Here is a 24,183-nt window from a genome sequence, read left to right as displayed (position 1 = left end):
ACACAGGGAGAAAGGGTGGCAGAATTAAAGGATTTAACAACTTACCGAAATCATGAAATATACCTTTTGATACCTGTTTCTCGCAATTATACCAGGCACGTAAACCATAACTGGTAGATATACAAAGATTCTGTAAAGTGCAATATCCATCGTGACATTGAATGACTGTGCTCTTTTATAAATTCAGCATACTTAATATTCGATATGAAACCATGTACCTTCACAGATGTGTTGGAATGAGGAGATCTAATCGTCTATCAGTCAGGAGAAAACTGTTGGTGTAATCGTCCATTTATAAGTTAATGACTGCCACTGATCACACATCTCCATTTAACTTGAAAACGAATTTCATCCATTCTTCTTGTTTAAAAACAAAGAATAAACATGGATCATTTCCTTTGTATTTAAGTATTCCACCCTTAGCATGATCCCTTTGCAATAATCAATGGATACAGAGAACAAAGAGGTAGGATTCCAATGAAACTACGAAAGCATGTTCAGGTTTTTCTAAAACGTATTGATCGCGGAAGGAAGCCCACGAAAATTAGTTGCAGGAGAATTTTCGTTGGCACTGAGATTTTCCAGTGAAGGGCAATTTGCCCTGGCTGGAAACTGGTCTTCGACGACATCATTTACTTCAATAACGAGAACGCGAACATGTCATTGAATCTCGTCAAGATCGAACTCTTCTATTATGATGTCATGGCTTCAAACTTCTTCAAAGTTCTGGGTTACTAGAAATGCTCTCGTACATTGGTGAATTGGCGTGAACATTTGCTTTATGGATATCCGCTCCTGGAGAAATCTCATTTTCATGCAGAGGTATTTGGGAAGCGGGCAAGCAGTCTGTGGTAGCAAACTGATCATCGGTAATTTCACCAGCATTTGCTTCAAGAACAAGGTACCCATCTACATCCACCTCGGACTTTTCATTTGGTGTGCTTGAGTAAATGGATACAGAATATAACGGATCGTTCGCACTCAACGCTAGGGGCTTGTGTGTGTCAGTCTTACCGACATTCAATACCTCATTGACATAATGTGGTTCTAGAAAGGTACATGTTTGGTCGGAAGTTGTCGGAATGTCTTCGTAAATTGGTGACAGATTATTTCTAGATCCAGAACAGTCTCCTGCAGCTCTGGAAAGAAAATAACCATCTTCATCGATATCCTTTTCTTCTTCCTCAATATCTAAGGACTCCGCAAATATGACGTTCTCCCTCTTTTCTTTCTTTGCCGTAAGTGACATGTCCATGTATAACTCTTTCCTGACATCGACAACGCCTTCACCTTCTTGGCTCATGATATCATGGAGAGGCAGCGAGCTCTTGTCTGCTGAGCTTCTAATGTGTCTTCTAGGAGTGTAATCCTGCAGAGAACAAATCAAGAATTGAAGAATACACTGTACTTCAAGACGTGTCTTATGTAGTATGATTTTTAAGAATAAAGTTGTCTCCGTCTGTGCAAATTTTTGGTAAAGTGAGAACTGCTGATCGATCTGCATTTTAACAAGCACGTCGGCAAAAGGAGCCACTTGGAATCGAACGTGTCATCTATTGCTTTCCGGGCGGCCTGGTTGCCGGTAGTGACACGATTAACTTGGAACTATACCCACGCTCTGAAATTCCGACATTGCTATTGAGTAGCCCAAGGCGACTGAAAGGCTTAATGAAAGATATTAAGATATTTTAGCGCAGGTGGTAAAAACGAGTAAAAAAGACAATTAAGGCTTACTGAAAGAAATTAAGAGATTTTTAAAGCAGGGGGTAACATGTGCTGTGACTTTTCTTATGTTTATCAATAATTGTCAACTGAGCATGCTTCCAAGTTCATTGTGTCACTGCTGACAACCAGTGATACCATGGCGGGAGTGTCGGTGCCCGGAAAGCGGTATATAACAGGTTTGATTCCAACTGGTTTTTGTTTCCGACATGTTTGTTAAAAATACAGAACAACACTTGCGATCTTACAAATACCTTTGTACAAAGAGACACAATTGACGATATTTATCATAGGACATCTGCACCCTTCTGCTTTAATAGTACATATACTATGCAAACTTTGTTTTTGTTACATAAACTGATGACTTTATCTTTACAACCACACAACTTATTATACGAACACTTTTCTATGTCCAAAACCATTTTAACAAGATTCTTATATTCTATCTGCCTGACCATTTGCACGAGGGAATGATTGTTAGAATGACAGTCCCATATCATGTTTTCTTCACATGATATCTTCTTAAAGTTTGACCATCACGCATCTGATTTCTATATGGCCCTGACAATTGACCACAGATACATTTTGAAAGACATATTTTCCGCTCATGGATGAGTACAGTGTAATTGAAATTATTTTGTTGTTCTCATTAAAGATATCTGTCAGCTAGTGTAACGCAGTAGTAACTTCTTACCTTATCACAAGTGCAAGGTTTGGTGGTGAACTTTTGGATGATGCAGGTTCCCAAAATCACGAGAACTAATCCGACAACTATCGAACTTGTAATAGCTATTTTTCGAAACCATCCGAACCATGCTGCAACAGAATGACAAATTGAAATATCGCATAGAGCTACATTAACCAACACAAAGACAAAGATTGTTTTGATTTGTTCTTTTGTATCACCGAAAAGCACAAAAGCTCATAAGAAAACAAATAAAGAACAAATCAGGATAGTAATGTTCCCTGCATCATGTGGTAAAAAGAAGCAAAAAATATTTGTCCAGTACAGGGCCAAGTGTTTGTCTTTCTTCCGAAGGAAAGGACACAAAATTTCTTTTTATATCTTTTTTTGATTCCTTTTCTATCTCCAGAATAGCACTCGACATAAAATGATACATTCCTTTATGTCTCAGATTACGAAAAGAACCTTGACAGGGCTTTACACTATTAAACCCATTTTTCTCCTGGTCCGACAGACAGGACGGACTGGTCCAGTACATGTAGGTACCCAATTTTTCATGTTTTTCTGGTCCATTCCTGAAAAGGTTACTGGTCCCAACTGGTCCACTAAGGATATTTACTGGTCAGGGACCGTCGGACCAGTGCCAGTGTGCAGCGTGAATGCCAATGGGATTTTGAACAAACCCTAATATATGAGCCTTTTCAAATTTTGTTTAGGGAAAACAATGGATGTTTTACATGTTTTTACCAATATTCAAGTGTTTATGATCACAACCGCATAATTTCGGCTAAGGCAAGGATGATGATGCCACCAACTTTCATTAGTTTACGCGCGAACAAATAATCAATAAAAAAATGTTATAGGAATTTGGCCGATAATAGAGCAAGTGCAACGTCTGGATCATCATTCCAAGAGAAAAAAAAAGAACACAAACAAATAGATGAAAATCATCATGCCAAGAGCTGGTAATTCAGAGAAAATAACAACAAGGAAATGGGTAGTTATAAAGACAAAAAGTCGTTTGATGTTGTTTTTTTTTCCGAGTTGAAAAAGCAACAAAGTATAGGTTTGGGTAAATGCATGAATGCTTCAACTGTTCCACACATCATGTTTTCATCTTCGCTATTATAGTTTTTCGTTAAGGAGTTGAAGACATCAGTGACTGCGTTCTTTCAAAGATCCATTCATATTCAATTCCAATTCCAAGTCGACTTCTGCTCATTAATTTAAACAAGTCTCAGATCTCTTTTTATCAAAACACGTTTCACTGCTTGTTTATATTTCTTTTTTCAACTCCCCAAACTTCTTACTTGTCAAATGCCTTTCCTTACATCGGCAGCAGTGAAGTCAGCTGAAGTAAGCATGTCATAATGCCTAGTAATACGTACAAAATCAATTTTACAAGAAAGGTCTTATAAATAACATCTGCTTTGAAGCCTAGAAGAAAAAAAATAATCTTGACATAAACTTTCAAACAAACAAAAAGCCTTACCTTGACAATAAACACTTATGTATACCCGTCAGGATCTTGCACATAAATTTCTTGATATGATGCACGTTGGGGATAAACTGATAAAGGTGTCAGTTTAGGCATATTTGTTCACTTAGTCTGCAAGATATTATACGAAATAAGTTCATCTGTTGTTGATTTGATGCTGACAAATTTTGAGGACTTACTTTCTATTGGTTGGCAAGATGGAATGAATGCGTTCCAGCCTGGCGAATATGTTGATGTATTTTCGTCGGATGATGTCACACAAAGCAACGTCGCACTACCACTGACTCGGAAGCCTTCATCACACTCCAGGGTGACCATGGATCCAACCCGCATGGTGTCTGAATTCCATTTTCCGTGCGATACTTTATCAGGATGACCACATCTCGACAAGTTACCTGGATCTGGAGAATGATAGTAACTAACATTCTAGGCATACCTGTAAGCCTACGGTAGGCCTACATGCACAAGAGCACAGTGCATGGCGATATAAAATATGATATGATATGATATATATATATATATATATATATATATATATATATATACACATATACATATGTATATATATATAGGTGATTTTTTTTTTCTTATTGTAATCATAAGAAGGCAGTTCATCCTCAAAAAAGGGGAAAAGGAAAAAATCCAAAACAAGTAAAACATGTCAAAGTCTGCACATAATATATAAGACATTAACGGTTATAATGAGATTAATAAACGTATGTTGTTGTTTTTTTTTTGTCATATTAAGTATTGCAATCTAAATTGCACGTGGTTTTGATTTCTGCATTTGATTAAAGACATAATAAAAAAAAGCCCAAATCTCATACTACAGACCGAAACTAAGTGGTATACTAAGAGGTACGGTGATGCCTTTTTTGCCGAGCACATCTTTGCTGGCCATATTGAATTTTGAAATGGTCCCCACTTATAAATAATTTTCCTATGTTTTCCTATATCTCGACTTGTTGAGCAATGAAAAATCATCAAAAACCTTGGCAGTGTCCGTATTTTCTTTGTACTGCAGATCTTATTTAAATAATTGCCGTGCTTTTGTTCTACCTCACCTGTTTAGGTAGAAAATGAGAATTTATTTTAGATAATGGCTCCAATTTTCAAAAGGTTTTGTCCTATACATCGTCTTTGAGCATGAAAATGCACTAAAAATGGTGGCAATACCCATGTCTGTGATACAACAGATTTAATGTAAAATAATCATAACTTTTGTCCAACCTCATAAGTTTTGGCGGCCATCTTGACTTTCAGTATGGCCACCGTACCTTACGCAGTGTTTGCCCTTATGTCGGTTTGATAGCAAGACAGATCATTAAACGTTTTCAATATGTTCTTGAATGTGATATCAGAGACTGCATTATTAAAACATTCTTTTTCAGTTTACATAAATATAGACTAGAGTATGGATGAAAGGCTGATCATTTAGTTCCATCATAATCTTTAAGACTCATTCCGTACATCTCAGTTTTGATTTCATGAACAGCTGCACCACTTATGCCCTGAGGCGAGACACCGCATCGTCATTGTTTACAGTCCTTTACACGAGACATAAAGCCTATTCAAAGTGGTCCAAAATGATTTCACAATATGCAAACATTGCGAGAAGCTACAGTCTCATTTTCTCATGTAGTGTCTGTTCTGTGCTTACTAACATTAATTCAGCATAGCCAATAAATCTTCAGTGGACATGATGGACTCGTACAGAAAGTCAAACTGACACAAAAAGCTACATAGTATAATCATAAGATCATCAACCCTGACGCCTACGGGCAAACAATTACTTTACAGTAAACTCATATACACAGAGAAAAAAGAAAACCCACTGTGTATTATTATAGTACGCACTAATAGTTTCTTTCGTGTCAAATATAGTTTAGGCGTATCTAGGTTAAATATTTACGTTCAACTGGTTGACAAGATGGCGTCGATGCGTTCCAAACTAGCTGGTGTGTCGACCTGACACAAACCAACGTTGCACTACCATTGATGATGTAACCTTCATCACACACGAGAGTGCCTATGGATCCAAGCTGTGTGGTGTTCAAATTCCATTTTCCATAAGAGACGTTACCAGGGTGATCACAGTTTGACTCGTTAGCTGAAAAGAAGGAAACGGTATATCTAAAAAAAAAAAAAAAAAATCCAAACAAACATGATTTTAATTCTAAAGGCTGCACTTAGCAACTTATAGGGACGTAATTTTTTTTTTCTTGTTTGACGTCTCTGTGATTTCTTTAAATAGCAAAATGCGTGGCTCTAATACGAGTCACTTTATCATTACTTTTTTTTAAAGAGTGGAGAACGCAGGAGGTATACAGCTGGGGATAATGTCCCTTATTCCGAAGGATCGTTTTCTTGAACACACAAATTTTGTGTACCCAGATGTTCGTCACTCCAAAATGAAATAAGGTTTGTCAATAACAACATTCTAGTGGCGTTATTCTGGTGGTCCGTTATTCCGAAGGTTTGAAAAAAAAAAGAACTATCGCAATTACAAATTATAACCAAGGTCGGAGGGTATAGATTCAGAAGAACCTCGGTTTTTGTAGTTAGAACGAGGCGGTGTTTGCTTTTAAATATTATGAGAAAAAAAAAAACATGCATGTTTCCTTGCAAAATTAGTACTACGGCAACATGCATTATGCTTTGTTAATGAAACAAAGCGCACTCAACTGTCTTCTTTTATTTCTACTAGCACTTTATTATTTTTAATACTTAAGCAATGATTGACAGCAGATGTAATTGTGACCCGCTACAACAAAAAGGTCCTAAAGTCGCGCACGGTCGAAGCCGTGAAAATCGAGTTTGAAGTCAGAGCATTAAAATTGGTCAAAACTTACGATTTTCTGATTTTGATATATTATTGGAGTCTAACATGTCTTCTATCAACTGTCGAAATTTTGAAGCAAAATGGTCAAAGGAAAAACCAAAAAATAACGTTTTTCTGAGCCATGTTTTTTGGCATGTCAACAAAGCAGAAACTCGTTCGAAAATTTGGATTGAGCGCCACAGATAGGTTCCGCCCCTAACAACGACCAGAGTGATCTCATTGGTCAGTTTGCTGCTTGCTGCTAACCGAAGCGTGAAGATCGCACACTGCCCAGTCGACTGGTGCGTGCGGGCGGGGTGCGCTATGCTCAGCCGCTTCTCACATCCTGGCCACTGATTGGTTGGTGAGGAGACCTCCGATGCTGATGTGCTTGAATGAACTCTTCGGGGGTTGCTAGGGCTTACCTTCTATTGTCCAGAGGTGAAAACTGACTAGCGTGTCCCTTGATCGCGATTGCGTCGAAAGGAAGACTTTTAGGGCGCTTTTCTCGAAACAGTGATTTTCCAGACGTCTCGACATGCTCTCTTTTAAACCTCGATATCTCGGCAGCCAATTATTTTTATAAGATGTGTTATATGTCAATTTAAAGCAGAAAGATTAATGGATTACATCATGCAATTTTCAAGTAATCGACCTCTCCCGACTTTAGGATCATTTTGTTGTAGCGGGTCACAATTGTCAGAGTCTTGGCTTGGAAGTTTTTTTTTTTTTTCGTGGGCGTTAGGTATTGAATCTGAAGAACAATAATAGAAAAAAAAACTTTTACTGTTATGAAGCAGGCCAGTAACTATTGCACGTGTTTAACATTCATTTGGCTTTGTAAATGATGTTGAGGGTATTACGAACAACACAAGTTCACATACACTTGAGTAGCATACAACTGCATAGCTCATGTTTTACATGCATGTGAAAAGTGCGAGATGAAAATTGCCAACAGTGTTTTTCTTTTACACTGTATGAAGCAAGTGGCATACCCTGAGACATGGTCTGTAAATTCAGACAGGTTGGTAACGATGCATTCCAGTCAAGCGAATTGTTGCCAGGAAATCTTATACACCGCAGCGTGGCACTGCCATTGATGACGTAATTGTCATCGCAAGTGAGAGTTATTGAAGATCCCAGTGACGTGTCGGTTGAGTTCCATTCTCCGCTAGACACGTTACCAGGATGCTGGCAAAATATCGCAGGGGCTACAGTGTAGTTGGGAGCAAAGAATAAACGATCAAAGATCGTGTCAATTACAGACTTTGATTACTCGAAATAATGAAAATTCACAGTATTTACTATTCACGAGAATACTCGTGTCTGGGAAGATTTTTGTCTATTTTGTTATATTTACTTGTTTTTCCAGCTCACTTGTATTTTTCAATCTCTGTCTTGAAAAAAACGTCTCCAGTTACTAGAGAGAGCAAGAAACAATTAAATCCTATGTTGACTTAAAACCTGATACACTTGTGTAACTAGTCTCCAAAGATTCATTTTTCTTTTCCTTGCAAATTTAAATTAAATTTCACTAATCGTCTTCTCTTCTTTTTGTTTACTTGTGGTGCTACAGTGTACTTCACCGATCGTCATTTGATGTACAGCGGACGTACAGGCAGGGTTTGAGAAACGAAGCACAGTATGATATTAATGTTGATGGAGACAGTACGTTGTCTCTTAAATTGCCTTCATTACCAACAGGATTCTCTTTTATTCACAATCAATCTCTCTCTCTCTCTCTTTAATCTTTGTGCTGTGCATCTTTTTTTTTAAATTTAATTCAATTCAAACTTTATTTCATTTTTGAAAAGAACATTAACATTTAACTTTCTTTGGTAAGAGAGAAAAAGGTTGCATAATCAAAACAAAGTAAATTGCGAAAACATAATTGTGGAACCTTGGGGTAACAGATACGTTGTAATGAAAATTGATTTACTGAAGTGATACAGACGATATAACATTACGCAAAACATCGAAAAATGGAGGGACCCACTAAAAAGACAATGCTTGTAGAACGTGGGCCCCTCAGGTAATGAATGTCAATAGAAAATTATGCAATAAGGGGAAAAAAGGTTGGGAATAAAGTTAGGAAAAAATCTGGAAGCCCACTAAGAAGACAGAGTAACAGACAGACACACCTCCACAGGCGAATAAACATTAAACGTCACTGGGACGACAAAACTTATAAAGGGGGACTAAAATACAAGACAGAACGAGACAAGACTCAACATAACAGGAAGACAATACAACGGATTGAAAGGCAAAACAGATCCTGCGATTCTCGACAGAATTATATCGAAAAAAATAATGGGATGCGTGAAAAGGATACGGAAATATAGAAAAATAGAGAGAAATAGATGCAGAAGTAATACAAATAAAGTCAAATCTAATCTGTAAGTGTCTCAGGACAACAGGGACGAGAAAATACGTGACAGCATATTATTTATATTCAAAATTCTTCGAACAAGAATTAAAATAAGCCAACAGGCTGATTCAATTCTGTGGGATCATAATATTGTAATAAAAAAGATTTTAATCTCCTTTTAAATGAATATATGGAGGGTGCATTTCTTTATCATTATTCAGAAAATTCCAATAAGTTGGGCCAGTATAAATAAGTGTGTTCTTTGCAAGAATCGTTCGTAAACGAGGTAAATGAAATTCATTGGAACGTCGAGTGGGATGCTCATGGAATGATTGATTTCTTTGAAACGTAGAATCGAAAATGGACGGGAGTGAGTTGTTGCTGTACGTATACATAAACTGCCCCAAATTGAATAAATACAAATCTTTAATTTTTAGCAGATTAGAGGCAAATAACAAATTTGAGTGAGAGGGTATGGAAGGATAACAGATGACACGGAGAGGCTTTCTTTTGTAGAAGGAAAACTCTATCCAGTAGGTTCTGGTGAGTGTTCTTTTGACTCAGACCAGCATTTACTTTGTAAACGGAACACTCTATCCAGTAGATTCTGGTGAGTGTTCTTTTGACTCAAACCATTCACTTTTACATTTGTGACCCGCTACAACAAAATGGTCCTAAAGTCGCGCACGGTCAAAGATGTGAAAATCGAGTTTGAAGTCAGAGCATCAAAATTGGTCAAAACTTACGATTTTCTGAATTTGACATATTATTAGAGTCTGACATGTCTTCTATCATCTGCCGAAATTTTGAAGCAAAATGATGAAAGGAAAGACCAAAAAATTGCGTTTTTCTGGGCCATGTTTTTTGGCGTTTCAACGAAGCAGAAACTGGTACGAACATTTGGATTGAGCTCCACAGATAGGTTCCGCCCCTAACAACGACCAGAGTGATCTCATTGGTCAGTTTGCTGCTTGCCGCTAACCGAAGCGTGAAGCTCGCACACTCCCCAGCCGACTGGTGTGTGGTGGCGGGGTGCGCTATGCCCAGCCGCTTCTCCTGGAATCCTGGTCACTGATTGGTCGTTGAGGAGACCGCCGACGCTGTGTTTGAATGAGCATTTCGGGGGTTGCTAGGGCTTACCTTCTATTGTCCGGAGGTGAATACTGACTTGCGTGTCCCTTGGTCGTGATTGCATCGCAAGGAGAACTTTTAGGGCGCTTTTCTCGAAACAGTGATTTCCCAGACGCGTCGACATGCTCTCTTTTAAACATCGATATCTCCGCAGCCGATTATTTTCATAAGATGTGTTATATATCAATTTAAAGCAGAAAGATTAGGGAATTGTGTCATGCAATTTTCAAATAATTGATCTCGCCCGACTTTAGGATCATTTTGTTGTAGCGGGTCACATTTACTAAGACCACCTTTCTTCAACAACCACAGGAATACAAACACAGGGAATTAAGGACGTTCCTCAGTTAAAGTGAAATCCATGTCATTTTCTTCAAATTTTCCATAACGTAATTTTGACCCATCCAAAACCCAAATATGCTAATAAAACCACATGGTCGTGTACTTGTTTTTCTTCTACGGGACTTTGACGCATATTTCATTCTGCCGTCCAGTACAAAAATGGTAGCGTTGCAGGATCAAGGTCATGATAGGCAACAAAATCTGCAATGGCAAATCCCCATAATTCTATCAAAATTTGATTTGATTTGATTCATTTATTCACCGTAAATTCATGCAAAAAAAAAAGTACAGTGAAAGAATGAAAAGCAATATACAACATATGATCAACAGAAGAATAATTATATGCTTAAAACATAGAATGCATCAAATATTGAAAAGGGAAGAAAACAAGAGAAAAAAAAATAAGCAACGAATATGTACGGTAGGATAGCTCATTCAGCTCAGTCTACGAAGACATAGCTGTTCTTTCATGGGGTTCTAAAATGAAATTGATATTGATATCAGGATAAAAAGATTCAAACTGCAAAAATATGTACAGTATATCATTCAAGTTTCAAGTTCAAGTTTCTGACACATTTTTTTTTTCATCTTTTTCATGTAGGAAATCACATGCATGAAATTATTGTAAAAGGAAGGCAGAACCTCAAAAAAGTAGAGCTTGTGGTGAGCTGCCTTACAAAATACATTACATCACAAACACAAACACAAAAAAACAACAAAAACATAATAATGGTAGTTCCCATGGCAATATTGAAATGAGATGTTCCTCAAAGGGAGATATTGTAGTCTAACAGAGCGGATTTTTTCATTTTCATCATTGACAAGAGAAAAAAAAAAGTATATTGACTGAGCTACAAAGAAAATAAACTTATACTATGGAGGGATTATAAAAAATCTGGAACAAATGATATTAACTTACTAAAAAATGAAGCAGGACTATAAACAACTTTTAAATTTGTAGGGAGATTGTTATATTGCACAGCACCCCTATAATAAAAAGTTCTTTTACAATATTATTCTGTCCTAGGTTTTGGCAATGCTAAGTTACCGGTTGACCTGAGTGAATACTTAAAATGACAATAGTGAAATTGATCTTTTAAATACGTAGGTGCAAAGTCATGTAATGCCTTAAAAACCATGGTGTTCAAGTGGCAACAACGCCGAGCTGCTAGCGACTTCCAGCCTAGACATGCATGCAGCTCTCTGACTGACATATGTCTATACGGACTTATTCCAAATATTATTCGTCATGCTCTGTTTTGAAGCTTCTGTAATAAGATTGCATGCTAAGCACTGGTTGCACCATATATGATATCTCCCTAATCAATAATAGGAAGAAAAATATCCGCTTTATTTTCTCCAAATTTGCAAGAATTGCACAGAAAGGTACTCAAAATGAGGAAAAAGTTTTCATTTCGGGTTTACACTCTAATTCTTAAGCAAGCGGCGCCCTCAGGCGGCAGAAACCACCGAAATTTTTGAAATCCTCGTCAGGAACATTTTCTGTTTGGGGTAGGCTAATGGTTCAAAAAAAACTTATGCTGTACAATCAAAATCCATGTCGTTCTTATGAAACTTGACCGAATTGTAGAAGAAGGGCTACTTAATGCAGAAAAGTTATTAAAAAATGGGTGGTTCGTGTGCGCGTTTCTGTGCTAGCAGCGCCCCCATGCGGCAGAAAACATTGTAAGACCCGAAGAATTGGCCATAAACCTGTCCAGGGAAACCCTGATCGGGTGGGTTCAAGAATCTCATGCTGTACATTCAAAACCCATGTCATTTTCACAAAACTTGACAAAATTGTAGAAGAAGGCTTGATAATTGCAGAAACACAATGAATATGGGGGATTCGTGTGCTCATTTTTGTGCTGGCAGCACCCCCATATGACAAAAATCATCCTAGGACCCCAAAATCTGGTAATAAACCTATCCTGAGAGCACTGATTAGGTGGTGTTCATGAGTGTCATGCTGTACATTCAATGCCCATGTCATTTTCATAAAACTTGATCAGATTCTAGAAGAAGGGCTCCTTAAAGGGATCGTATAGTTTTGGTTGAGACCTAATTTCAGGTTTCGAACATTTTTTTGGTGAGATAATAAGAAACCTCTTGTGAAATATGAAAGAGCATGTAATTCTATAAGGAATTCAATTTATTTGATTGAAATTGTTTTTGAAATGGTTGAAATATCCAAAAAAGAGCGATTCTAATAAAGTGTGGGGCCCACACTTTATTACGATGGCTTTGTTTCACTTTGTTTTTGGATGTTTCAGTCATTCCAAACCCGCTTTTTATCAATTTAACTTTGAATTCCTCTTAAAATGGTATGGTCTGTTCTGTATCATAAGTGTTTTCTTGGTATCTCGCAAAAAGTTAAAAGCCCAATTCTCATCTCCACTGTACCATCCCTTTAATGCAGAACAATTGTAAATATGGGGGGGGGGGGGGGGGTCATGTGCTCGTTTTTGTGCTAGCAGCGCCTCCGTGCAACAGAAATCATTGTAAGACCCCCAAATCTGATCAGGAACCAATGCAGTGATACCCTGATAGGATGGTTTCATGAATCTCATGCTGTACACTCAAAACCCCATGTATTAAAACAACAACAACAACAACAACAACAACAGCGACAAACTTGTCAAAATTGCAGTGATAGGGTGGAAAAAAAATTAAAAAGAAAGAAGGTCCATGTGCGGGTTTTTTTTTTTTTTTTTTTTTTTGATTTCCCTTGCACAGCCCGTGATGATATTATGTGGATGCAATTGGGGAAAACTCCACACTAACACGTTTGTTTGTTTTGTTTTGTTTTTCCCACTTGCTGTACCCCTGCATAAAGTGATAAAGGAGGAAGAAGAAGAAATGAAAGGAAATGGGAATTTTGACAGTAGTCTGTCATCCAGAGGAAAAAGGATATTAATATAATAGCGTTGACTGTAGACTGCATTTATTGGTTATTGCAGTGGTTGGTATGTTGTAAACTATGGCGATGTACCTTGAGTAACCACCCCCCCCCCACATGATTCTATGAATCTTCTTTTGTTACAGTAGATTTGGTAATCAAAATTGATTTCTGAATGGTAAAAGTAATGACAAGTTTAGATCTAACTTAGATTATAACAGAGATATTCAGATAGTTTCAGTTGTTAAACTTTAAGATGAAAAATGTGCCATATGTTTCTTTTCTGTTTTTGTTTTGGTTTTTTAACACCTATTTTTTAACACCTAGTCTAGTAGACTGGTAGTCCCCGACTATGTACTCGACTTGATCATGTTCATGAACAGATAATGAACTGCATGTCACAAAACAGATCTACGGAATGAAAATGGAAAAAGCTCAGTTTCACTTCCAAGCTTTCCGTTTCCGTCGATCAGTGCTGTGCTACCATGACCATGTATATAATATGGGGCTCGGACCGCTGAAGAGTTTACTGTGCGTAGTACGTAATGCGTACAGTCGGTACGCGGGCTGAGCGAGGCCGCCCAGCGCGGCCGCGGTGAGAAACTGTCGGGTATCCGTACGTACGACTACTACAGTCTAGCTCGATCTACTAGTATCTCAGCTCAACTACCACTGACCAACCTGCGCAGCTAGGATGCGTACAAACATAATTGAGGAACGTCCTTAAAGGAGAAGAAAAGTTACTAAAGCGAATAGAGAATGGTCGTCTTCGTTTGAAGAAACAAAACAAAGCAAAAACTTACTCCTGACCGCTTCGCAAGATGGGATCGACGAATTCCAAGTTGGGAAGTAAGTCGACCGTCCAGGACCTGGTAGTCCCACACACTGCAGTGTCGCGCTCCCATTGAGGATGAATCCTTGGTCACAGGTGAGGGTTACTAGGGAACCAAACCACGTGCTGCTGGAATCCCATGCACCGTTCTGGACAATGCCAAGTCGGTTGCAAAATCCGTATGAAACTATAAGAATAAAGACAGCCATAAACAGGCAAAAAAGATATGAGGAACAAAAACATCCTTTTAGTCGATCCGCTTCCATGATGTCCGCACGGAATCTGTTTGATTAGCTATATCTCGCAAGTTTCTATTGGAAATTATGCCATCATAACCCAGGGAAAATGAGCTTATCAGGTCAAAGAAATGGCGACAGACCGTTAAAAACAAGGGCGATATTTAGACAAGTGAATGAATTACACAATTGTTTCATGTAAATCTACGTTTAATAATCGTGTTGTTGAAAAAAAAGGAAGCCATAGGGTCTCCATTTTGTCAGGTGTTTATGATGTCATAAGTATTACAAAGTGACCATGAAAGCTATGAGCTGTGAAGGTCCTGGAAAGGGGGATACACCACTCCTCTAAATACGTGTTTTACACCTACACAGTTACAAATGTATATCACGCGAACATCTCGGACGAACATGCGATTGACAACAAATGCGATAAGAAAGAAAGAAAACATTTGTTATCACTTTTATTCAGATTTTACCATTGAGTGCATAATATACAACACGCTCGAATCTGGGGTCCGCCATGCTTGGACATGACCACGTATGAAAATTAGTTGGAGAAGATGACAAGTCAGTAATTGTCTCTGATGTGACGCACAGACACGCGCCTTCGTGAATGACAGCTACATCAGTGATATTTCTTCGTTCGCGACACATGGAGGCGCACTCCATGTCGGTCCTCACGTCATGTCTGAACATTCTATGAAGTAGAGTTAAGACTTGTGTGGCCGTTAATCCGTTGTAGCATCCGAGATACCCAGGTTCTGCAAGGAGAAATACAAAACTTACGAATAAAAATTCTCTTGAAATTGAAAGAACCACTTCCTTATATACATTGCGTACGTCTATTCAATTATTTTTTTTTTTCAATTCAATAGTTTGTTTATTTCTATCATCAAAAAAGAAAAGAAAGCATGATTAAGCGGTACAAGTTGTCGATTTGTCTTTCATTCATTTTATAAAAAAAAGTTATTTTTTCGAATACACTCTAAAGTATATGCACGAATGATGTCATAAAAAGGGAAACAATACACACTTTGTCATGGTAACAAAAAAGTAAGTAATCATAACGAAGGAAAACAGTGTTCCACTGAAAGGCCAATTAAGATTGTAAGACGTGGAACACTGAAACAAAACAACGACCAATTTGTTATACCAATAAATCATAGTCATATCAAATTCATCTATATATCATTGCACATTTACTCATTATGATGCTGGTACTAAAACAACACTTACTATGATTTTAGAATGCAAACATATAAAATATACAACATAGCAAATTTATGGCACATACAATATACATTTGGCAGCGTATGCCAGAAAAACGTAACCAAAAGAGAAGATATACACGAGGCCACACAAAACAATAACGACAACAACAACAATAACAACACAAAACACAGAAATAACAGAAATAAAGAAGAATGCACACGCACAGTTACTGGACAACGAAGAACGAGGACAGAGGAGCAGGGAAGAATGGAGAAAGAAAAGGAAAGGAATGGAAAAGTTCTGTGGGCACCCTACACAATCTCAAGGACAGGTGAAGCATTGGGGATTTTTCATAAACGGAATTAACTGGTATAATATGTGGAAATCAAATTTCTTCTTTTTTTTTTACTCAAGTTCAAGTTCAAAGTTTATTTCATTTTTCAACAAAAACATATGTTTCACTTCATTTAGTTTCACTCAAACTTGAGTTTGAGTGAAAGTTTGAGTTTCACTCAAAGTTTGAGTTTCACTCAAATGTAATTAACTTAACAAATTCTTTAATAGTATTGCCTGAGCTATTCCAAAATCTGGGCCGAGTATAAACAAATGTATTTTGAGTGTGTACAGTTCTCACTAAGCTAGGGAATATGAAATCCATCGTCTCGTCTCGTGAGATAGTTACGTACGCGGCTGTTACGGTGACATAAAGAGTGAAATATTTTGGGTAGGTTGTTGAAGTTCTAATCAACATAAATTGACCAAGTTGAAATAAATACAACTGTTTTATTTTCAGGATTTTATGTTCAGGAAACAACTTATCAGTGCTCGGATATGAAGGTTGAAAACAATTCTGAGCGCCATCTTTTGCAAAAGAAAAAGTTTGTTTATAATGTCGAATATGTATTCCCCCAAGCAAGAATTCTATAATTTAAATACGGTAATACCAAACTCGAATCAAATACGGTAATACCAAACTCGAATAAAGCGTCATCAGAGCAGGAAAAGGGAGGTAAAATTTCTATTTATTCATTATACCTATGCTATCGTTTTCATAAAAATGGGCGGCGATTGTACTTTCGTCAGAGTTGCACCTGCAATTTTTGAATTCTTTCTGCATTAATTTTAGAGGTTATTATGCTGGAGATATCATATCGGAAAAAAACATGCACCAAAAACACAGAATAATATCTTGTGAGAACAGGTCTCATAGAGCCTTACACATTATGGACATATCACGATACGAGAGATACAATAATGTCTTCTAGTAGGCCCAAAATACTGCAGAAACAAAATTAGAGTGTGACAATAAACCTCAGCTGGTTTAAGTTTGATTTTCATTAGAGACGCTTAAAAACACATATGAAATTATCTTAATATCAAGAAATCGATGATTAAATAAATTTTGAAAATGGCTTTTGAAAAGGTGGAGTTTCATTTGTATGCTGACCATTAGAGGGCAACTATCCTGGGGAAGACAACCTCACATTGGATACATAAATGTGGTTGCTTTTTCACTTTCTTGGTACAATTGCAGCTGTCTGCTTTTGCGTCAAAACATTACCCGCGAGAAGTAGAAGATTCTCAAAGTATACTTTTATTCTTATTTATATGAAATAAGAGCTGTTCACATAAATTTCATCATTGCTCCAAGTATTTGAAACTATTACTGAATAAGCTGTTAATCCCTCATAATTCTGAATTGTTAAAAAGGCCACTGATTCATATTGACTGTCAGAATCTGAGAGTGCCTGTGAAGTTGACCCAACTACACAGAGCAGCACATGGCCAGCTGACAGTGGAAAGCTGATGTGTTTGTCTGTTACTGTGTAAGTGTGTGAACATTTTAAGGCACATCGCCAGACGGCTTGAAGTACAAACTAGTAGTGTTACATACAGGATTGTGTTTTAGACTTCTAGCAGCGTTCTCATTATTACAAATGTCAGGAGTTAAATGTCATTCCAGAAGATACAGCATAGTATTATGATAATTTCCACTCCGCTTACCCACCTCGGCATATTAGCTTCACCGCACTCTCGGAAGTACATTCAGTACTTGTCCATGAACAGCGTACCATACTCCCCAAATCTGTGAGATTAAAATTCAGAAAAAAATAAATAAATACAGTGTATAAGCAAAACAAAACAAATATAACTGATGGAACATTTCTCCGTCCAGTGGGTGTATGATGGATATTCTTGAAAAAAAAAACCCCGAATACGATGAAGAGACACGTCGATATCGTTAACATTCCGATTTGCATGATAACTGATAGGTTGCAGAAATTTCAAATTCCACCGCATAATAACGAAATTGTGTTCATATTAACATCTGATCGCTCAAAACAAATGACCGCTCTAATATCGTCAAGCCCTAAAGAATTACGGCCAACTCATCAACATTGATTGATAATATTTTTACAAAAATTGCTACAGATTATTCAAAATCTGGTCCTTTGTATAGTGATATTTCTGATCATTTACCTATATTTTTCATCCACAGTGACGACACACAGTATTCCCATGTCAAATACACAGAACGTAAGAAGACGCGCAAATTCACATCAGAAAATATATCATTACTTAACGACGATTTAATCACGGAAACATAGGATGATGTATTACTTTGTGCAGACCTAAAGATTGCTCATGTTACGTTCTGGAATATATCTCTTTCTTATTTCGACAAACATATCCCAACAATTGAAAAGAAAAATAATAGAAAAATTAAAAATCCTTGGATAACAAAGGGCATTTTTCGATCAATTGAGAAAAAAATGCGTTATATAAATATAGCTTACGGTATCCCAATAATGATTATGTTAATCGATATAAATTATACAGAAATAAATTGACACAAATTATAAGGCTTTCCCGCAGAATGTATTACACGGAAGCCTTTAAAAATGCTACTGAAAACATGTCAGCCACTTGGAAAGTTATTAATGAGGTTATTGGAAAGCAAAAGAAGGTGTCAACATTTCAAATTATACGTGAAGGACAAACACTCTGTGATCCTAGAGATGTTGCGTGCTGTTTTAATGAGTATTTTGTTAATATAGGTCGTAGTCAAGCTTCAAAAATAGATCCCACACAAATAGATTTCTCGCAGGATTTAGGTATGTCAAATGATAATTCAATATTTTTAAAACCAAAAGATTATAGTGAGATCCTTGACATTGTACATTCATTGAAATCAAGTTATACAGTTGGTAATGATGAAATAAGCACGTCTGTTTTTAAAGCAAATTGTTGGTAGTATATTGACACCTTTAGTACATATTTTGACTTGTCCCTGTCAACTGGTATATTTTCGAATGCATGTAAAATTGCAAAGGTTATTCCAATATACAAAAAAGATGAATCCTCTCTTGTATCCAATTACCGTCCTATCTCTATTCTTTCTAGTCTTTTAAGGTAATAGAAAGGCTTGTTTATAGCAGACTGTATGATTTTTTAAATTCAGAATGATATACTTAATCAAGACCAATATGGTTTCAGGAAAATTCTACAGATATGGCACTAGTCCAACTGTACGATACAGTGTCGACTGCCTTAGCTGAACAAAAACATGTCATTGGTGTTTTCATGGACCTAAGCAAGGCATTCGACACTCTTGACCACACTATCCTTATAGGTAGATTGCATTGCAGTGGAGTTCGTGGCATTCCACTAGAATGGTTCAAAGATTACTTATCGAATAGAAAGCAATATGTATATTATGGATATGTTAACTCTGAAGTATTACCTATACAATGTGGCATCCAACAAGGATCCATATTGGGACCTCTGCTATTTCTGGTGTATATAAATGATATTTCTAACTCATCTATGTTACTGCAATATATCATACTTGCCGATGACACCAACGTATTCTGTTCCAATTCTGATTTTCATTCCCTCCTCAGAACTCTTAATATTGAATTACCGAAATTATCTACATGGTTTAAGAGGAATAGATTATCACTCAACTTAAAAAGACAAATTTTATTTATTTTCGTAATAAGAAGCATGAAAATGAAATGCAACATTTTAATATTATGGTAGATGGTATACCATTGGAACAAAAAGAGAGTATCAAATTTCTCGGAATTTACACAAAAGAAAATATGAAATGGAACAGTCATGTGCAATACATATCTGATAAAGTGTCTCGTAATGTTGGTATACTCCATAAGCTTAAGTATTATGTCCCTAAGAATATCTTATTTATATTATATAACTCGTTGATATTATGGTACATTTCATATTGCAACATTGTATGGGCAACTTCAAAAAGTCACATTGATAATTATATTACTTGTACAAAAGAAAGCTATACGTATATGCACCAAATCAGGTTATCCAGATCATTCAGATCCTTTATTCGCAGAATTAAAAACACTCAAGGTAAATGACATTATTCTTTTTTGGGCAAAATTCACTCTTTATGTTTCGTTTACATAATGGTCAGTTGCCATCTTCTTTCTTTTCGCTTTTTCATTTGTATCTCTAAACGAAATTGATCTTTTATTAACACTTTTGATCGCGCAAAAACGAAATCGATTGGTGTTTGTATTAATTTGAACGACTAACAGATACGAAACGAATGGTATTGTTGAATATGAAATACAATTTTATGAATTTGATTGACAAGAGTTTGAAATTGACCGTGAAATCCTAAAGCACTATGACCAGATGTCTTCTGCAAATAGGAAACTCCTTCGAGTTTTTGTGATGATTTTATCTTGAAATAATATTTTCAAATAAGCAAGACAGAAATAAAAAAAAAAAAATCATTATCATTTTGAGTGCAATTTCAAGACGTAGGCCCTAAAATAAGACTAAAAAAGAAGAAGATAAAATCAAGCGCTCTCCCCTGTATATCATACAAATACAGCGAGTAACAGATAAACATCTTTAAGGTTCCAATTTTCTCTCCAACATTAAAAATATGTGGTAGTATACATTCTAACTCTGCATAATGTAAGCCCACATATTTATTATGTTTATACTTCCTAAGAACCTCACTGATGGCATAAGATTGTGTTTCAGTTTCAGTTTCAGTAAGCTTTATAATTGTGTTTACTCTAATCAAACACAAGGGCCAAAAGATTCACTTACGTTGTTGACAATGTGTGGCCTTAATCCAGTTGACTGCCGTTGAATTAGAAGGCACCCTATCTCTGGAAAATGTATGATGAGCTGGGAAACCAAGTTCTCCACAGATCGAATTAGCAACGTGTTCAGTAAATCCTTCCCAGCAAACAAAGCTGTTGGTAGCTGATTGCAACACAAAGCCTTCGAGAGGAGAACGTTCTCCGATGAGTTCCAGAGAAGGCATATCTGTGTACCGAAGTGTAGGGAAGTTATTCGAATGAACCACCAATACAAGTGTCCAAAATAGTTATAGTTCTCTTCACCAATATCTTAAATACATGTTAAAGTTTTCACTCATTTTCATGTTAGATACGTCCATTACGCATTACAAGTCATGTACTTTTTTAATGCGCATCTTGGGTGTTTAATTAGAATGCTAATTTTATGAACTTATTTGCCAAAAAGCTAATTTTAATATCCGGAAAGAGCAAACCGACACGATGAAGCGAAGTGGAATTATCACTGTCGAAAATATATCCGCATTTAATGATTTGTAATGCGCAAAGCAATTGCGAAATCGGTTGCCAAATTAGTATATCTGAACAAAGAAAAACGATTATTGAATGACGGTATTTCGATGTCTGAGCAAATGTGACGAAAATGAATGCTTCTAATATAAATTAAATGTCAAACAATGAAATTGGCCGGAAACTCTATATCATCACTGTGGCATTTTCTCTGGCTCTCCGGAAGAATGAAATACTTTCACCATAATCATGTTTCTATACATATGTATATATATATATATATATATATATATATATATATATATATATTGCGTGTGTGTGTGTGTGTGTGTGTGCTACTATTATACGAGGCACTTTTAAGTTTCCTTACTACCACGGCATTGTGTAGGCCTATACATCCGTGTCAAAAGTCTTTAAGGAAAGAAGGCAAAACTTTTGCATACAAAATCCTTTTTCGCGTATACACTCTAAGGCGAAGTCAGAAGAAATTAAAGGCCACGTATGTCAAATTTAACTACTGTGTTTATGGGGTCACGTTAGATAATTATTGTTTTTCGTAAGCGATCAATAATCTCAAATTAGACTGGCTTATTACATAGAAAGAACGAGAACAAGACGTTAGTATTTATAAATCTGTTTGTAGGATCAGTGGACTCACTTTGTCCCTTGACGACCGCGGATGGGTTGGGAGCCCTGACGAGTATAAAGTATGTCGCTGCCCAGGCTCATTGACAGGTGTACATACCATGCATGAGTATTATACTTTTAATAGTAACATTGACGAAACATGATATGTAATTACAGATTTTGTACAAACTTTTGTGTGTAGCCTATTACATGTATGTACCATGTCAGGATTTTAGGAGAACTAATCTAAACACGAAGGAAGTGCTACAGATGCATTGCAGATTGTCATGATTCGAAGCGCCAGTATTTTTCATAAACAATTTGTGTTTGTTACATTGTGTGTCGCGATAAATGGTGCGTGTTTGTTTCAAAAAAACATTTTTTTTTTATTACATTGTGTGTCGCGATAAAATGGTGTATGCTTGCGAGTGAACGTAACGAGGGAATTGCCAATTTTTTGTACTTGTATCTGCCACAGAGATATCATTCGATTTTCTCATCAGCCTTTTATGAACGTATGGGGACTACAAATACAATAATGAGGTAATTGAGCATATCCGAATAAGACAAAAATTCCCCATGTAAGTAAACATACCTTATTATACATGATGAACCTGAATGGCAAAACAGATGAACGCCATTTTTTTTTTTTTTTTTTTTTTTTTTTTTTTTTTTACTAAAGGTTATTATCAAAGAATAACTTTTTTTTTTCAATGACAATGCATTCTTTACGTAACAAGAATATTCTTTTTAAGACGTTACAAAGATTATGACATTCATTTTGATCATTTTCTTTGGAATTTTTTTTTTCTCGCAGCAGCTTAAATGTCAGTAGTTGATAGAATGGATGTACATTTTGTATCATGATGATGATTCATAGCCTTTGCAAAGCGCCATACATCTGTTGTAGAAACATTGAAAGGCGTAGACTCCTCAGAGTGTGCTCCAGATTGCAAACCTCAAGGAGAAAAGATGGGAGGGGGTTGGGAGGAAACAACTTTAAGCCATGGTTACACGAAAACCGAATTCTCTCGAATAAATTTGGACCGATTGTGTCTGAATATGGCCTGAATCAGATGGATTCGATGGGTTCGGAACCTATTCGTCTCTCATTCGGGGGAGCTCCCCGAATCAGAGTCGAATACGTTCCAAATAGGCCCCGAATCAGAGCAGAATTGCTAATCTGGCTATATTTCCGAGTTATTCTGGCCGCTCATTCAACCTATTCGGCTGCTATTCGGCCGTATTCTGGCCAATATGGCTCATTCGCCTGTATTCTGCTCTGTATTCGGGTAACGATTCGAATAGATTCGGGCAGGTATTCGGGCAGAATCCCTCCACGAATGTTCCAGAATCTCTCCTGAATATTCGCCTATTCGGGGAAGGGGAATCGAATGATCCCGAATCCACCCGAATACGTGTATTCGGTTGGATTCGCAGCTGATTCGGCTCCGGTGTAACCGATGCTTTAGGCTAACTACTCTCGGCAATGACTGCTCAATGGAAACACAAAAAAATGCTTAACTTCTAGATACTTAGTCCTTATAGATAGGTTCGAATCCACAGCCATAATTATGGACAGTTGTGTTCAATATCCAATTTACATGTTCACTGTACAGTTATTTACGTGCCTCCCAAAGGTAAAGAAACAAAAGAAAAAGTAACGACTTCAATATCTCACATATTCTCGAAATTATTCATATGTAAAAATCTTTAACGTACCTGCCCCAGAAAAACAAAGAAACAAATTGTCCATTTGCAAGGTCCTTTGTAAGTACATGTATGAAATCGATATGTTATGTATGTAGGCTCTATAACTGTTAAGTGTATTCCAATGAAGAAACTTCACTTTCGTATTAAATTTAGATTTAACAAACACATTACAATCCACCTACTAACTGTGTGTTTAAGTTACTTAGAGTTTTGTTTTTAAAGTTATCACCTTGATTTTTTTTTTTTTAATTGTCAAACCACATGTAGCATTGGATATTTTCATGCTCTTGTGGTAGTGAGATTAGTAATGACAACACGCATGAAGTTCTATCACACACTGTATAAACTGCTATGCCTTAAAATGAACTTCGGTGACGATGCCTGGTGTGTTGAACATCAGTACTGGATATACAGGTTAGTAAACCCTGAGTATGTTAGTGATATTAGGACCTTTACTTTTCATCACATTCATGATTTTTGCAAATCATCCG

The 24,183-nt window shown here is 36.7% G+C and overlaps 2 protein-coding genes across 2 annotated transcripts; both read right to left on the bottom strand.

Moving 5' to 3' along the window:
* Positions 1-718: 718 nt before the first annotated feature.
* LOC140245239 (uncharacterized) lies at positions 719-4,238 on the bottom strand. Its single transcript, XM_072324825.1, has 3 exons — positions 4,085-4,238; positions 2,417-2,538; positions 719-1,369 (listed from the first exon to the last, which is right to left on the bottom strand). The coding sequence occupies exons 1-3, from the start codon at positions 4,236-4,238 to the stop codon at positions 719-721; spliced, it is 927 nt and encodes a 308-aa protein (XP_072180926.1).
* Positions 4,239-4,965: 727 nt separating this feature from the next.
* LOC140245238 (E-selectin-like) lies at positions 4,966-17,824 on the bottom strand. Its single transcript, XM_072324824.1, has 6 exons — positions 17,758-17,824; positions 15,014-15,298; positions 14,270-14,485; positions 7,722-7,937; positions 5,874-6,015; positions 4,966-4,969 (listed from the first exon to the last, which is right to left on the bottom strand). The coding sequence occupies exons 1-6, from the start codon at positions 17,822-17,824 to the stop codon at positions 4,966-4,968; spliced, it is 930 nt and encodes a 309-aa protein (XP_072180925.1).
* Positions 17,825-24,183: the final 6,359 nt, after the last annotated feature.

The sequence above is a fragment of the Diadema setosum genome, chromosome 22, assembly GCF_964275005.1.
Source record: "Diadema setosum chromosome 22, eeDiaSeto1, whole genome shotgun sequence".
NCBI lineage: Eukaryota > Metazoa > Echinodermata > Echinoidea > Diadematoida > Diadematidae > Diadema > Diadema setosum.
This window is presented reverse-complemented; position numbering and strand designations above follow the sequence as displayed.

Bases quoted from the DNA above. Each gene is read 5' to 3' on its own strand.
- LOC140245238 (XM_072324824.1), bottom strand. From the start codon at position 17,824: ATGGTACGCTGTTCATGGACAAGTACTGAATGTACTTCCGAGAGTGCG. The intron at 7,938-14,269 runs GTAAGTTTTTGC...ACTACACTGTAG, and splicing joins ATCTTGCGAAGCGGTCAGGA to CCCCTGCGATATTTTGCCAG. The intron at 6,016-7,721 runs GTATGCCACTTG...CCTTCTTTTCAG, and splicing joins TTTACAGACCATGTCTCAGG to CTAACGAGTCAAACTGTGAT.
- LOC140245239 (XM_072324825.1), bottom strand. From the start codon at position 4,238: ATGCGGGTTGGATCCATGGTCACCCTGGAGTGTGATGAAGGCTTCCGA. The intron at 2,539-4,084 runs GTAAGTCCTCAA...ATTCTGTTGCAG, and splicing joins ATCTTGCCAACCAATAGAAA to CATGGTTCGGATGGTTTCGA. The intron at 1,370-2,416 runs GTAAGAAGTTAC...TGTTCTCTGCAG, and splicing joins AACCTTGCACTTGTGATAAG to GATTACACTCCTAGAAGACA.